Source organism: Gekko japonicus, unplaced genomic scaffold, assembly GCF_001447785.1.
Source record: "Gekko japonicus isolate JY-2015 unplaced genomic scaffold, Gekko_japonicus_V1.1 scaffold115, whole genome shotgun sequence".
Classification (NCBI taxonomy): domain Eukaryota; kingdom Metazoa; phylum Chordata; class Lepidosauria; order Squamata; family Gekkonidae; genus Gekko; species Gekko japonicus.
In genome coordinates this window covers 426,446-443,892 of record NW_015163095.1, presented here as the reverse complement: position 1 = coordinate 443,892, position 17,447 = coordinate 426,446, and the positions used below count along the sequence as shown (strand labels likewise).

Genomic DNA, 17,447 nt, shown 5'->3' with positions numbered 1-17,447 from the left:
AGTGTGAGAGAGGTAGGGGGAGACAGGAGGAAGCAAAGGTGTGAGGAATAGGATAACCATCCTGCAAGTTTCTTGCGGGTCTCCACTTGTACTTTTATAATCAAGATCCCTCAAACATCTTTTAATTGACTGACTCAATTCAGAGCTATTCATAGTTTCTATCATATTATTGGTAATACCCAGACATAATGTTGTATAAAATTTTAGTAACAATCCAACAATATTATCTGTTACCACACTAATGCAGACCCCTACAGCATACAATAACTGCCCAGAAACTTTAGTGTTAAATGCTTTAACTACTGCAGGAACATATTATCCACCAGAGGAATAATAAAATCTCAAAACAGCCTTCCCAGTACTCATGGCTGTTCTTATAACAGAGTTGAAATGCACCTTCCAAGACTGATTCCCTTGAAATATAACTGAACTGCAGGCTGTGGAAGGTCAGTAGTTCAGCAGTTCGAGACCCGAGTGTGCCGCATGATGGACTGAGCTCCCGTCTCTAGTTCCAGCTCCTGCCAACCTAGCAGTCCGAGAACAAGAAATTGCAAGTAGATAAACAGGTACCACTTCGGTGGGAAGGTAACAGTGTTCCGTGCGCCTTGGTGTTTAGTCATGCTGGCCACATGACCATGGAAACGTCTTCGGACAGCGCTGGCTCTTCGGCTTTGAAATGGAGATGAGGACCGCAACCCTAGAGTCGGACTCGACTGGCTTTCGAGCAAGGGAACCTTTACCTTTTTACCTTACGTGCTCCATAGACTGATCTGCTACTGCCCACTTATATTTCCTTGTCTGTAGATTTTTTTTTTACTAAAGAGAAGGACCTTGCACTTAGAAACATTAATAGTCCCCTTTGGAGCAATACTTTTGAAAAGGAGGCTGTAAGTTTACATACGGATCTTGAGAGAAGAGCTTCTACAAAAGATACAGCACCTTAACATGAGCAAGATAAGGCAGATGGAATTCATCTCTGGAAATATAAGATCTTAGAACATTGATATACAAATTAAATAACAGAGGAGTGGGGATACATCCTTGCTTCACTCCTTTGCTCAATACAATCGTTCTAGTCAGTTCTCCAGACGGACCACATCTTACTTGAGCTGTAGGCCAATCAAAAATTGGAGACACTTGTCAATAGATAATTTATTTGGTCTTCTCCCATAATCTTTGCCTAGGTACGGAGTCCAAGGCAGCTCTAAAATCCATAAAGGCCACAGTCGACATGCCATGATTTGAGCTGGTATATTTGTTTACAATAAACTGAAGAGTATGGCAATGGTCAACTGTACTAACATCTCTGTGCCCAGGGAGATTTGTCTGTCCCCTTCTGTTGCCAGCTTACTCCAGCAAGTAAAGATTTTTGTTTTGTTTTGCATTCTCTCAACGAGCTCTCCTTCCTAACCAATTATTTATGTTTTGTATATATTTTAACTGTTTTAACTACTTTTAAATCTTTTAAAAATTGTTTTCATTGTATACAGAACATAGTTTGAGATCAGTGGCACCTTTAAGACTAACAAAGTCTAATTCTGGATATAAGCTTTCGTGTGCATGCACACTTCTTCGTGAGGTATGTTTGGAGTTTATTTTAGTGGTTTTAAATGTGATTTTATCATGTATGATTTAAATTGTTAGCCGTCTTGGCAGGCCTTATAAAGGCAGAAAGTTGGGATGTAGATTTTGTAAATAAATAAATATAAATAAATTACCATGTTGGGCTGCCATCCATCCACATTAACACAGCGGTCAATGCACCACCAAAAATCATCTTCAGATTCCCCCTTCCAGGCAAACACAGCAACACCTAATAAGAAAAAAAAATGTGTTGCATTTGGTTGAAGCACATTTGGCATTAAGCCAGTATTGATGCAGAGAAGCCAAGGCAAGATGCTCTTGCCCTAGACTTCAGCTTCATCTGCACCAATACATGTAACTGAAGCTGTCTACATATTGTATGTCTGAAAGAAGCTATGTTAGGGCACCAGACTGGGAATTCAAGAATCTACTAAACTAAATGCTTGAGAGCCAGCAAGTAGCATAGTTTGTGCCCACTTCTTTTGTTTTCTTCCATTTAGACAATCTGAATGACTAGGCTATTTGAAGAGTCATTACCTCAGCAGCATGAATAAATTAGAGGACCCTGATCTCTTGCAGCAGTCTTTAGATGCTAAAGTATAATTACAGATAAAGTTCAATAACAGCCCACCCTGCTCCAGTATTGTACAGTCTTGTACAATCTACAGAATGTTTTGAAATCCCTTGCTTGTTAGTTTTAACATTCCTCTAGACTGGATTCTTGGCCAGAATATGCAGGAACAGAGAGCACAGTAAAACAAAGTCATGTGCCTCCTTAAAAAATAATTGTATTATACCTTGAGGTTTTTATAGGCAAGAGATGCATCCAGAATAGGGTAAGTAATCTAAAACTAAACAAGCTCTCATTAGCGTAATCTAGGCTCTCCCAACAAGTTCAAGGGAGTCCACTTGGGTGTGGAATGTTTCTTTGTACAAAACTTGCGGAATATTCAACAGGCTGGTCATGTAGGGAATTTACAAAAATATTAGAACAGTGAATTTGGCAACTATATTTGACTTTCATTCTTTTCACCACCAAGTTTTAGAAACCCAGATAGATAGTCATACAAGCATAAGCCCAGCAATAATATGGTATTTTCCTACAACTGCTGACATTTTAATCTAAATGATCATGGGGGAGGGGTGTGAAATTGCCCATTAAGATTGACATACTGGTCAACTAACTGTTATTGGACCACAGTTAAATATGCTATAGAGCCAAGAAAGCCGCAGTGTAGGAGGCAGCTTACCTTTTAAATTTTACTATGGTGACATTTTTAGCAAGGCCAGAAATGAGAGTCACTTGCCTCCAAGCCCTGCAGCAATCAGGGGAAAACGTAGTATCATAGCTATCATAGCAAAGCTTTTCCTCCAGGTTACCTGCTACAACTACAAGAATCCACAAACAGATTTTTGTTTTCATTAGTTGGGATTACTTTGCTTTTGTTTTAAAATCTGGATTTTTTTTTTTAAAGAGGTTTTGTAACTTTAGGCAGACCATTCCAGGGACAAAAAAGAACTGCTATTCAACACCTCCAGGTTATAGTAATAATACAACTTTTAAAAGTTAGTTTGTTTCACAACAATAATTTGTTTCTGAAATTAGTGAAAGTATCAAATCTATTTATGATTAGAGGATTTTTTAAATTCTAAAAGTTAATGTTTTAAAAACTAACTGAACATGCACAACCCTGAAGTAAGATGGGTAGCCATGTTAGTCTGTTTGTAGCAGTAGAAAAGAACAAGAGTCCAGACTCCAGTAGCACTTTAAAAACTAACAAAATTTGTGGCAGTGTATGAGCTTTCATGAGTTGCTGCTCAATTCCTCAGATACATCTTGAATGTGAGTCCATCTGTCCTTATATCTTGGAAAGTAGATGCCAAATGGCAATAGCAGGCAAATGACAATTGCATGTAAATGACAATGGCAGGTTTGATTGGATTAGGTGTGCTACGCAGAGGGGTAGTAGGTGTGAAGAAATCAGCATTGGTAATGAGACAGGAAACCTAGGTCTCAATTCAGTCCAGGAGGACGTATTGTCTTAAGCTTCATTATCAGTTGCAATTCAGCAGTCTCTCTTTCTAATCTCTCCTTAAAATTCTTTTGTAAGAGAACTGCTACTCTTAGGCCAGCAACTGAATGTCCTGGAAGGTTACAATGTTTCCCCACTGGTTTTTGCATGTTGTGGTTTCTAATGTCAGACTTATATCCAATTTATTCTTTGTTGTAGGGACTGGCCTGTTTGTCAAATATAGGGCATTGCTGACACATGATGGCATAAATCACATTAGAGGATGAGCAGGAGCATGAACCTGAGATGATATGGCTGATGTTGCTGGGTCGAGTTATGGTGTTGCTAGGATTTATATGAGCGCAAAGTTGACATCTTGGTTTATTGCAGGCCTTAGTACCAGAATCCATGTTACTGTTAAGTAGTTTATTATTGCAGGTGAGAAGTTGTTTTAGGTTAGCAGGCTGTCTGTCAGGAAGGTCAGCCTCCCCCCCACTGCCCAAGTGAGGGAAGTGTCACAAGTGTCACTTGTAGGTGATCAATAATACATTGGACTGGCTTGAGCTTTGAGATGTATGTGACCACCAGTGGTGTTCTCTTGTCATTTTCTCTGGGCTTGCCTTGTAGCAAGCTGTCTCTAGGTATCATTCTGGCCTTTCCAATCATCTTTCTATGTGGTAAGAAAGATGACTGGAAAGGTGCTGCTGGACTCTTGCTCTTTTCTAACCTTAAAGTAATTTAATCCATTTCTTTGTAAGCATTATTTGTTCATTTATTTATATACTATTCTATACTTGAATCACTGTTCTATAGGTCTGTTCCTGCATGAAGCAACATTGACTATTGCAACAGGCAACCCTATAACAGAGATCCGTATCTGTAGATAGAGGTTTTGTCTTATTATCTAGTAATCAAATGGATCGGGAAATAAAGCATATGCTCATGACAACAGTATCTTTGTATGGATCTTTTCACATAGCAAGGGTACATCATGTATAGTGCCAATTATTTAATCATTAGGTGATTTTCCTTCAAATCTATGTTGAAAAAAAATCCTTTAAAAACCAATGACTACACTTTCATCTGAAATAGGGGTCCAAAATATATTCTCTATTTGTGATTGTCAAAAGCCTGCCCAGTTAATATCAAATATTTCTGCTATTCCCAATTCCATTACATTGTTTATTAGATGTCTCATCCTATTGATTGCACTGATTTACACTGTGTAATCTGCCTTGAGTTTCAGTGAGAAAGGTCAACTAGTAATAATATAACAAATGGAATTAAATAAAAAGAGCTAAACATGTTTTTGACTCAGCCATATGTGCTGATATGCCACTGTGACGGACAGGCTAGGTTTCGCCTCTAAGAGCAACCAATGAGAGCTGATGGAATGTTGAGAGAGACTTGAAAAACAGCCGTTGAAAACAACAGTTAGGAGTTAGTAGCAGAGAAGTTGGCAGTGTAGGATCTGAGGTGGGAAAGGAGGATGCCCGACAAGAGTAGAACTGTGCAGAAGAGCTGCTTCGAGCAGGCAGAAAATACTAAATTTGTAACCAAAGGATCCCAGCTGGAGGAACAGGACTTCAGTTCAAAAGTTCAATGGAAGTGAAATGTTATTACTTATACCTTACTTTCCTCACGGTTTTGTTCAGATCATAAATAAAAATGTTTTCTTGTTTTGATTAACTGAGGGCTGCATGTCTAAGGAAAGAATCTGTCTCACACAGACACAATTTAATATATTGGTGTGTATATGTATGTGTGTGTGTATATAATAGGATATGAATGAATGGTGGCAGTGGGCGACTGAAACAGCATTTGAGCCCCAACCCCAACAGCTTTGTGTGAGGGCTTTTTATTAAAGGCTGCTGGGCTACGCTGTCCGTGGATGTCTCTGGGAGTGAGAGAGAGGACCTGAAGCATGAAATGGTCATGGCTCTCTGTATATTTTAAAAGAAACAAGAAGGGTAGCTTGTAACATCCTGACCTACTGATATCCCTGAACTTGAGAGAGATATTGCTGAGGATGGTAGACACTCTGTGTGAGTGCGAAAGGGGCGTCACATCTACATACTATTAAGCTTTCAAGAGTGTGATGGAGCTAATAAGTATTGCAGTAAATAAAAATATAATTTCTATCTGTGACTCCTTCAACTGTTCTTTACTCACCAGCCTCAGCCAATGCAGCAGCCACCTCATTTTGAGTGGAATAAATATTGCAAGCAGACCAACGGCACTGAGCTCCCAGTGCACATAGTGACTCAATCAATACCTACAAAACAAAGCAAATACACAATCAACATGAAGAACAATGGTATTAGTTGACTGGGGGCTTGGCACATACAAGCACAGAACTGGAAAGTTATTTACTTCATTTAAGTGTACAACCCACACTTCTCCAAGGACTCAATAATAAGCAATACAACGAACAGGACAGGAGAAGCACAGTCCCCACACTTCTATACTCATTTTACCCATCCATACATATAAAAGAAAGTCCCCTTCCCTCAATGCCCAGGCCAAACCTCTGGACTTAAAAGCACGGAATTTGGGGAGCACACCAATGCTCCCTATAAGCTGTGGATTCCTGTGAGCAAAAATTCTACTTTGTGAGCTACTGGCATTAAAGTTGTGAGCGCGTGATTAGGCTACTGCATAAATTAGTTTGCTCTGGAGCCATCCTTCCTGAGCTAAGATAAAAATGTATGTGCCAGAGGCTAAAAAACTGTGAGCTAGCTCATGCTAACTCAGCTTAGAGGGAACACTGGAGAGCCCTCCTACCATGATGCAGATGCTCATTAAGAATCCAACCCCTAAATGGGTCAAAAGGGGTAAGATGTGCTCCCCCCATTGCTTCCTATGTGGCTGGCTGCCAGGCTGCTGCCTCCTTGCGCCCCCACTCTCTGATTGGTCAGCCGCAGAGCTCAGTGTTCTGAGGTAAAAAAACCCCACCAGTTACAGGAGACTAATGACAGTTGAGGAAATCAGGAATGGCCAACCACCTGTGAGGTGCAGCAATGCTGCTGGCCCAGCCTCCCCCATGGCTTCAAACATGCTCCCCTTCACCTGTCAGGTGTAGGAGAGGGGGTGGGATACTTACAGCCATCGAGGAGGCTTGCTCAGCAGGATTGCCTTAGTGCTGCTGCTGGCCCAGCCTCTCTGATGCCTTTAAACACCCCCCCCCAATACCAGACAGACAGGTGTCTGTCAGGTGTAGGAGCAGGGCCATGGTATTTTTTAATAATAATAATAATGATGATGATAATGATAATAATGATAATAATAATAATAATAATAATAATGATAATAATATCTTTTGATTTATTAATCGCTCAATCCTGCAGAGCTGCTGGCTCTGAGCGATTTAGTTACACATATTAACAAGGGACTAACAATGATTCATAGGGGGTAAGGGAGGACAACATATAAATCTTTTTTTTTTAAGTCGTACACGTTTGCAGCCGATGGGGTTTTTGTTCAGCTGTAGACTTAGACGCACTGCCACCACCTGGCCGGATTGGCCCATCACAGGCTTCTTAATGCCGAAGAGATCTTTCCAGGCTTCTTATGAGCTGGACATTCCGTTTCGTCGGCTAACACCTCTCCCCACCGGGGGGGTTTAGTGTGCCCACCCTCTCTAAGGAGTGGTACCATCAGGGAGGCCGCCCAAGCAGAAACTCCTTAGCAATGCTGCTGGGCCAGCCTCCCCAATGGCTCTAGACACACTCCCACCCACCCCTCCTCCACCTGAGAGGCGGTTGTCTGTCAGGTGCAGGAGCAGGGGCAGAGTGTTGAAAGCCATCAGGGAGGCTGCCCAAGCAGCATCACCTTAGCAATCCTGCTGGCCAAGCCCCTCAATTCCTTCAGATATGCTACCCTTCCTACACCTGATAGACAACTGCCTGTCAAGGGTCAAAAGGGGTGCAGAATCCTTAGAGCCATCGGGGAGACTTTCTCAGCAGGATTGCTTTAGCACTGTAGCAGGCCCAGCCTCCCTGACGCCTTTAAACACACTCCCCCCCAACATCAGAAAGGCAGGTGTCTGTCAGCTGTAGGAGCAGGGCCAAGGTACTTTAATCCATCAGGGAGGCCATGTTCATACCACGCATACCACTCATACTGTATGAAAACCCCCTCAAGTTCAAGAGGCTGCAGTTCCCCCTCAAGGTCTGCTTTGCTATGACCATCAACAAGCCCCAAGGCCAGACACTGAAGGTGGCAGAAAATGACTTAACGGATGACTGCTTCTCACATGGACAGTTCTATGTGGCTTGCTCCAGAGTGAGCTAGCCTGGTGATCCTAGCACCTGAGGGCAGAACCACCAATGTAGTCTACAGAGAGGTCCTTCAGTAGAGAGAGAAAAAGTATGTATGTCTCACTTCATTTTTTACACCACAATCTTCTCCATTAGAATTCCTACAACAAATGTTACATTTCAAACTTCACATCATCAGTATTATAACTGGATTTATGGAACTTAAATACCATAGCGAAGCACAGTTATCAGGCTAGTTATGTATATGGCAATGCACCTCAATCAGACAAACCCTGAACTCTACACACACTCTCTCTCTCCCTCTGCTTAGATTCTGATGCTAGCAGAATGCAGATTTCTTGGCAGAGTAGTGACACATGTGTGCACATGCACACACAAACAGATGGCACAGTAACCAGATTATGTCAGATTACTATTGTGTATTTATACAGCTCTTCCTCTTATCTCCCTCTGCTGGAAGGTACAGATGACCTGCACAGAGAGTAGTTACGAGAAAGAGCCAGCTTGCATGCAAGTTGCAGAACAGGGATACTCACCGCAGTCTGTGCTGTAATGTGAGTACATCCTACAATTTTAGCTCCAGCTAATGGCTTCTCCCCCTGAGCTCGTTTTCTTAGTGAAATCAGAGCAGACATATCTATGAAAAGATAAAAACTTTTAAGGAAGAAAACCCCCACAAAAACCACTTGTTTGCCCAGATTTAGGCAACATAACATATGTGAACAGGTATTAGCTAATGTGGACTCTAGAGAAGAAAAGACCACCAGTGCCTACCAACTTGAATGGCAAATGGACAAATTGACACTGTTGGAAAAAGATGAATGTTGCCAAAAAGCATCCAGCATGAAGGTCTAGCTGTGCTCCACACTTCAGGGGTCACAGCTGGTTAATTTATCTCTGGTTTTCAAACGGTTAAAGACACTGTTGACATGGTGTTCACCATCATTTGCTGGTAACAAGGTTAGGTAAACGGAGCATCATTAACACCCCTTGTCCAGATGGTCCAGAGGGTTTTCTTTACAATAAAGTTTACATTATTTACTGACACTTCAAAAAACCTAGGCTAGTAAGATTATTGTCAACACCTAGTCTAGTAAGATGATTGCCTGGTAGAAATGGGCACAAGCTGGCTGAAAAACCAAAGTTTGTCACAAATTTTGGCTGGTTCGGAATTCGCAAACTAAGGTTCGTGAACTGAGAAACTATAACAAACTTCTCCAAAATTGGGGGGGAGGGCAGTTCATGGTGGTTTTTAACCCTTTGTGAAGAGCAGAACACACCCATGCGTTCTGGTCTTCAGCAGAAACAGCTGAGGGGTTGGGATTTTCCTGGTTTTTAACCCTTTGTGAAGAGCAGAACAGCTGAGGGGTTGGGATTTTCCTCCACCACTCAGCTGTTTGGTTTAAATGGCTTGGAGTCATTTAACCCTGCACTGAGCTCCCCACAGCTTTTCACAGGGAGCAGAAAACAGGGTTTAAATAGCTCTGAGCCAATTAACCCAACAACTGATAGGTGGGGAGAACTCTCCCTGCCTTCTCAGCTGTGGGTTCCCTTATGCAGCCTGGTTTAAAGGGGTTGTAGGAGGGAGTCCAAGATAGCAGAACCGGTGGGGAAAGCTCTCCCCACCAACTGCTGTGGGCTCCCTGGTACAGAGAGCTCTCCCTGTCAGTTCAGCAGTCTTGGGCTTTTTCCTGCAGCCCCTTTAAACTGGGCTGCATGAGGAAGCCTACAACTGGGATGGCAAGGAGCGTTCTACCCATCATTAAAGCTGCAGGCTCCCTCATGCGACCCATTTAAAGGGGCTACACCAGGGAGTCAGAGGCAGCTAAGCCAGTGCAGAGAGCCTTCTCCGTGCTTGCACAGCTGTCTTGGGCTCGCTAGCGCAGCCTGTTTAAAGGGGCTACACTACGGAGCCAGCAGCTGCCTCTGGCTCCCTGGCATAGCCCCTTTAAATGGACTGCACCAGCCAGGAGAAAGGGAGACAGGATCACCAGGGAAGAGGCATTCCATCTCCCTCTCTCCTGACTGCACAGCTCTCCCTATCATCCCAACTGCAGGCTCCCTCATGCAGCCCATTTAAAGAGGCTACACCAGGGAGCCAAAGGCAGCAGAGCCGGTGTGGAGAGCTGTCTATATGCTGGCCCAGCTGTCTTGGGTTTGCTCGTGCAGCCCATTTAAAAGGGCTACACCAGGGAGCTGGCAGCTGCTTCTAGCTCCCTGGCATAGTCTCTTTAAACGGGCTGTGTCAGCCATGAGAAAAGAGACTGTATCAACGGGGAAGAGGCGTCCCATCTCCCTCTCTCCTGGCCACATGGCCAGGAGAAGGGAGGAATCTCCTGAGAAAAAGTGAAGGGGGTGCAGCCAGGAGAGAGGGAGATAGGAAGCCTCTTCCCCATCAATCCCATCTCCTTTTCTCCTGGCTACGCAGCCAGGAGAGAGGTAGATGAGAAGCACCTTTCCTGGCAATCCCCCCCCCCCCTCTCCTGGCTGCACAACAGAAGAGTGGGTGATGGGAAACCTCTTCCCAAGCAATCCAGTCTCCTTTTCTCCTTGTTGAGCGGTCAAGAGCGAGGGAGATGGGAAGCATCTTCCCCAGCGATCCCGTCTCCCATTCTCCAGGCCAGGGTGAGCCACAACCAGGAGAAAGGTGGAAAGGAGTCCCTTCCAGGGCAATTCCCCTCCCCCTTTCTCCTGGCCAGGGCGAGCCTTGGACGGGAGAAAAGCGGAAAGGAGTCCCTTCCAGGGTGATTCCCTTCCACCTTTCTCCTGGCCAGGGTGAGCTGTGGCCGGGAGAAAGGTGGAAGGGAGTCCATTCCACGGTGATCCCTGCCCCTGAAAAGCCATGCCAGGAGAAAGGGAAGTTCTTTCCAGGGCAAACTTTCAAGACTGGTTTGGGTGGGTCCTATTTGGCTCGGGTCAGTTCGGAGGCTGCTCCAAACCCTGAAACAAACTGCCTTTTTTAGGTTCATGCCTATCCCTATTGCCTGGCAGTACCCTAGCTTTAATATAATTCTTAAAAACCAAAGGAAGTCAGTCCAACAGCACATCCTTTACCTTGCTCTGCTATTTCTATTTCTCGGCGTCCAAACTCTGCCTGCTTGATATTTTTAACACAGAAATTGCTGCTGCCCTTGGAATTAGTTTGCTGCTTTTCTCGAGGGGAAACCTCATCATCAGAGCTGTCTGTGTAGGATGCCGCTACAAGAACAAAAACAAAACATGCTTTGTGAGAACAGAATATACATGAAGGAAGACCAAGACAATCATGATGTCTTACCCAGTACTGACATTTTACCGTCTGTGCTATTTTAACTTTATACTGATAACTCATCTTAAACACTGAAAAAGTCCAGGTCAATCTGCTTCCTATTTCAAGTATTTCACTTCTTGGCTTATATACACTAGCATAAGGAGGCACCATGTGGGTTTCAAAAACTGCATGATATCAACATCCTTGAAAGATTACTGGCAATGGGAAGCAAAAAGAAAGAAAGAAAGAAAGAAAGATTACTGGCAGACAAATCCCATCTTATTTATTTAAAAAACTGACTGCCTTTCAAACAAAATAAGCCAGTAAATCAAGAAAGCTTTCAAGGACCTCAAGATCCTTTATTGCTATGGTAAAGCAATATGTAACTATATGAGAAACATTTTCCCCCCAACTAACAGCACGACACTGAAAGTTCTGGCTTTGTGTATGCAAAATGCATAGGACATAACAAGGGTCTTTCAGACCCTCTGTATACAATGAGAAGGGAGGATGACTTTTGTAAAGTTTAAAGACACAACAAATCGAGTGACTTTTCCAACAAAAAGAGCTGTAAAGGGACAAGAGAATGCAGTTTTTGTAGCCAAGGAAGGCTGTTACAGCATCCTAACCATGATAGAGAAAGGTGTTTGGCTGGGATGAGAGCTTCTAACTGAAAGGTCAACATTACCAACTGCTATGCTAGGCTTCTGAAGTTCCTCAGTGATGTCCTTAGAAATAAATGACTAGTTTCTCCTTCAAGTCCTTAGTCTGTGGCTGCGGTCACACACACCAAATAATCTACTTTCAATCCACTTCCAGTGTACTTTCTAACAGGATTTTACTGTGTGAACTGTCAAAATCCAGTTGGAAAGTACACTGAAAGTGGATTATTTAGTGTGTGTGACCGCAGCCTGTGTAGATTTAGAGCAGCACTCTCTCAGTGGCTCTGGAGCCATATCTGGCCCTTTCACATGCCACCTGTGGCTGAGCAACCTTCCACACTGTGGTTCCCACCAGTGCTCCCTCTAAGCTGAGTTAGTGTGAGCTAGCTCAGTTTTGTAGCCTCTGGCTCACACATTTTTGTCTTAGTTCAGGAAGGATGGCTCCAGAGCAAACTAATTTATGCAGTAGCCAAATCACTTGCTCACAGCCTTAATGCCAGTAACTCACAGAGTAGAATTTTTGCTCAAAAGACCCCACAGCTTAGAGGGAGCGTTGGTTCCCACCCCACATTTCAAGAAAACAGGCAAGGTGGTCTTGTAGTTGGCTGGTGGCTACCACCTAGAGATATGAAAGCCCAGAAAAAAAACCTGAAATTCAGAGGAAACCCCCCCCCCCCAGTTTTTCTGATGGGAAAACTAGAAATTTGGGGAAGTGCCGAGGAATAACTCTTACAGAAAATTTTCTCATTAGAATGAATGGTTTTAAAGACAACATTTTATGCATTTTGAATATGCAATGTGAAGATTTTAATGTAAGACAGTTCCCTATGTGGATGCTGACAATCCTGGCACATAGTGCAAAGATGCATTGTTTAAAATGTTTAGATTTCTTTAAACATTGTCCACAGTAAGTTATAATGTGTATGATGATTCTATTAGAATGAGTGAAATGCTTCTTAAGGCAAAGTTTTTTCCATTCCAAATGTATAGTATTAAAAAGTCTGAGAGCTATTATGACAATGGAACATGGGGTTCCCTGTATAACATGCAAGCCTGTTTTACAACCCCAGCAGCGTTAGAGAAAACACCCATTCATAAAATCCTCTTGTTACATGCAGGAAGGAAACTCATTTATAATGATCGATTAGGGGGATCACTTGCTACACTGCTAGGAAGAGGCAAGATTACTTTCTGCTAATATCTTGACCTGGAAGCCTAAATACCAGGGGAGCACAATATAATCTCATTGGTTAGGATGCATACTTGGTGGACGAGGGTGATGCAGCTCCCATTACAAGTTGGATCAAACTGAACCCCTTCTAGCTGGGGAGGAGAGAGTTAAAAGATTCAACTAACTCAGTGAAAGCTGCTCAAACTGAGGAGCCTGAAACTGAAAGAAAACTGAGGGAAGCCTACAATGGCCATATCCTGTTTTACAAATCCCAGCTGTCTTGTGCCCATTTCTCTGGGAGAAATGCCAAGGTAAAAATCGGTAATCAATCACATAGTTCATGCTTTACTTTCCAGTTTCTGCAACACCTGAAGCCTTGTTCTGATATGTATTCCCACGCCTCTGTGTTCTTAGTTGACAGGAGTGTTTTCTAGTTAAATAAAGATCCCTTTTCATTTTAAAGATCCCACACTGTACATAAGCAACTCATTCACAAGCATGACCATTTGTTCACAGTTAGATACTCAATACCTAGTCAAGCTATAAAATTTAGTAAAAGGGAAAAAGTAATTCCATAAACATGAGTTCAGTGGCACCTTTAAGACCAACAAAGTCTTAAAGGTGCCACTGGACTCAAACTTCATTCTACTGCTTCAGACCAACACAGCTACCCACCTGGATCCATAAACCTGCATGCACAACCCCTACTTTCAGTGAGCTGGACCACTGGGAGGGAGTTTAGTCTGGCCAATGGGTGGGGGAATCAGGATTCCCCATAAGCAGGTTCAAAGCCCCTCACACACACATTGAAGGGTTAAGAAGCTGGTGGAATCAGGATAAGAACTTTCTCAATTTTTCAATATAACACAATTTTCTAATGGAAAAATATGAGAAATGTTGGGAAGCACTGAAATAATCTCCTATGAAATATTTTCTCTTTTTGAGAGAGAAAACCTTTGTCTTAAAAAGCATTTCACTTATTCCAATTATAGCATGAAGAACTCTGAGGATCATCTCTGTTTTTCCAGTGGGAACATTAGGAAGCTATGGGGAGCATTAAAAATAAAATTGCTTTTCTTATACAATAAGTAAAATGCTTTATGGTAAGGTATTTCTTGTTCAAAATACACAGCATGAAAAAGTCTGAAGACCGTTTCAATTATTCTAATAGAAAACTTGGGAAATTTGGAGAACATTGGAAAAATCTTATGTTTTCCCCCCTTTTGGAATGAGAAAAATGGAAGACAGTTTTACTCCAGATATGCATTATGATTTTTTTTCTACAGAACAATCTACAGCATTAGATAATAATTTCTACGTATACTGTAGACATACACAGTATTTTCAAGATATTTTGTTTAAATATGTTATGTGTTTAATGATAATACATAATAAGAAGTTCAGAATTTTCAATGTTACAAAGTTTAGCAATATTCAAATATGCTGGTAAAAATACATATTGTAACCATATAAGAGTATTTCTATCCAAATACTTTGTTTACGACAGAATTTGTTTTCTACCATCAATCTTTTCGTTGCAGATGGCAAAAATTAACAAATATGTGCTAAGGTGCAGCAGTTTACAACTTTTTCTCAAGTACTGGGTATACTTTCATGTATGATTTTAATTTCCATAAATATTAAATATTACAGTTTTATATGCTCATAAATGATTCATTTTATGTTGTTGAATCAATAAAAGTAGTTTAGGTTTCATAGGAGAGTAAATATTCTATGTATGGTCATTCCCCCAAAAATTTCTACCCCCCCCCATCTTTTTACCCTGTGGTTTCAACATTTCCAAGATTTTTACGGCTCTATTTCTACCTGGGAATAGCTACCTCCAGAGGGACTGGAGGCCTCCCCTGAGGTATGGACAGGCTTCCCAAGTACTTACAGTGATTCGGCGGGGGACGAAGATGTCTTCGCAGGATCATTCCTGCGGGGACAACAGACGTGCTGCACCATGCCATCGCCAGGAAGTGACGCCGGGCGACACTCTGGCAATGGGGCCAGAAACTTGATGGTACCATCGAGTTTTCAGCCCCATTGCCAGAGCGTTGCCCAGTGTCATTTCCTGGTGACGGCATGGTGCGTTACAAGGAGAAATGTTCTGGCTGGGGAGCATGTGTCCCCTGCCAGATTGCTGTAAGTACTTGGCAACAATGTTCCCTCTAAGCTGTGGAGTCTTGTGAGCAAAAATTCTACTCTGTGAGCTACTGGCATTAGAGTTGTGAGTGAGCAATTTCGCTATGGCATAAATTAGTTTGCTCTGGAGCCATCCTTCCTGAACTAACACAAAAATGTGTGAGCTGGAGGCTAAAAAACTGTGAGCTAGCTCACACCAACTCAGCTTAGAGGGAACACTGCTTGGCAACCCTAGGTATGGACCTTGTGCCAAGGATGGAAGAGTCCCTACTCTCCATCAACCCTCCAACTTTCTCCACAGCTTCTACACTCTCATTACAACATCTGGGAATTGCCAGGAGGACAGCAAAGTGGCCACATAGAAGAGAGGGTAAAACCACCACCACCACAACTAGCCACAGTGGGGTGGTGATGGTTTTCATTCCATTTTTCCATGGTTAGCATGCTCTCCCCTGGCCACTATAGAAGAGAGGGTAAAACCACCACCACCATAGCAGCTATCGGGGAAAAGAACAACTAGCCACAGTGGGATGGTGATGGTTTTCATCCCATTTTTCCATGGTTAGCATGCTCTCCTCTGGCCACTTTGGCAGTCTCTCTCTCTCTCTCTCTCTCTCTCACCTGTGCAGCTGGTGGCCTCATGCTTGAAAGAGAACAAGAAGTCAGAGGAAAGTAGAGCCAGTTTGGTGTAGTGGTTAAGTACGTGGAATCTTATCTGGGAGAACCGGGTTTGATTCCCCACTCCTCCACTTGCACCTGCTGGATGACCTTGGGCAAGCCATAGTTCTGGCACAGCTGTTCTTGAAAAAGAGCAGTTTCTGTCAGAGCTCTCTCAGCCCCACCTACCTCACAAGGTGTCTGTTGTCGGGAGAGGAAGGGAAAGGAGTTTGTAAGCCGCTCTGAGACTCCTTTGGGTAGTGAAGGGTGGGGTATAAATCCAATCTCTTCCTCTTCTTCTTCTAGAGGGTGCACAAGTTTCTTGCAGCTTCATAATGCTGCTGGCTGGCTCAGAGCGAGCTTCTGTAGTAGGAAGGCTAAGCACCTTTTACTTTCCGTGCTGCCTTTGTGCTCTCCTTGGCACGAGGCAGAATAACTCTGGCCATCTCACTCTCGTCTAAGCTGTGATCCTTGTGCCAGGGACAGAGAGTAAGACAGCAGTGAGGGAAGTGAAGGGTACACACAGGCTTCCCACTGCAGGATCCTGCTTGCAGTACTGGTATGGTGCTTCCCATGGGAACTCTCATGGCCTGACCCAACAGACTCCTGCAGTGAGAAGAATTCTGATTGCCCTTTATTTCCATTTCTGTCTTCTTGCTCTCTTCCCTTCATTCCAGATACACAAGGGCTAGCTAAGCTTCAGCAGGGAGAGACAACCAAACATGCTCAGAGGTACACTGGTAAACAGATTATCCATATATATATTATTAGTAATAATGATATCTTATATTATTTTGTGTGGGTGTTTGGCAGAATGGTGCACAGGGCATATAATAGTCACGTGGCTCTTTTCATTGATGGTAATTTGGAATGTGGCTCTCCGCAAGCTGTGAAGTGAGTACCAGTGACTCAGAGGAAAAATGCACAATCGTTTCCCACAAGTATAAAAAGTCAATCTAATGTATTCTAAAACAGAAAAGCAAACTATGATTGACCTTTGCAGCTGCGGCAATGTATGCCTGCTGTCTGTATTGGTGGTGTCTATTAGGCTGAATCCAAGAGAGAACTAATTAACTTTAGAAGCAGAGGAAGCCCAATTAATACCAGCTTCCCAAAATATACCCTCTTCTCTAGATCAGAAACTGAAACACACAGAACTTTCCCACCTTGACAGGCTGTTACCAAGTCAGTCACTGACTTTCATCATATCAAGAAAGAAATGTGAAGAACCCAATCCAGCCCTATATATACTATTGGTGCTACAACACTTTCAGCTGCTGAAAAGTGGCATAGATTAATGCTCATAGTGGTACAAACTAAATAGGAAATACAGGAAAACAGAGGCAGACACCTACCAGAGCTATAGCTGTCAGTGGAAGACTGTGAAATGGAACGAGATAGGGACCTGCGACCAGTCTTGGTTGGGAACTTTGTGAATTCTTGCATATCATCTGCAAACTGGATTTGCTAAAAAATAAGCATAAATAGACAAGTTTTTAGGATTGTTTTTCCAGAGGTATCACAACACAAATGAACTTTACAGGTTAGAACTATGCTTACTAAAAATTAGACCCCTTAGAAAAGCTTGCTGCTTCATCCTAGTTCCTCTGTGCAAAGGTGGATCCCTTTCCACTCCCTTGTGTTATCAGGCACATATGTATGCAACATAAATCCATTTCTCCT

General features: G+C 42.8%; 1 protein-coding gene across 1 annotated transcript in view; it reads right to left on the bottom strand.

Moving 5' to 3' along the window:
• Positions 1 to 17,225, bottom strand: part of AHCYL1 (adenosylhomocysteinase like 1) — a 34,151-nt gene extending 16,926 nt beyond the window's left edge. The window contains exons 1-5 of the mRNA XM_015406593.1: positions 17,120 to 17,225; positions 10,931 to 11,074; positions 8,413 to 8,513; positions 5,769 to 5,871; positions 1,719 to 1,813 (exon numbers count right to left, since the gene is read on the bottom strand). Coding sequence (XP_015262079.1) covers positions 1,719 to 1,813; positions 5,769 to 5,871; positions 8,413 to 8,513; positions 10,931 to 11,074; positions 17,120 to 17,210 — 534 coding nt within the window. The 5' untranslated portion in view covers positions 17,211 to 17,225. The remainder of the gene's footprint in view (positions 1 to 1,718; positions 1,814 to 5,768; positions 5,872 to 8,412; positions 8,514 to 10,930; positions 11,075 to 17,119) is intronic.
• Between the last annotated feature and the right edge of the window lie 222 nt (positions 17,226 to 17,447).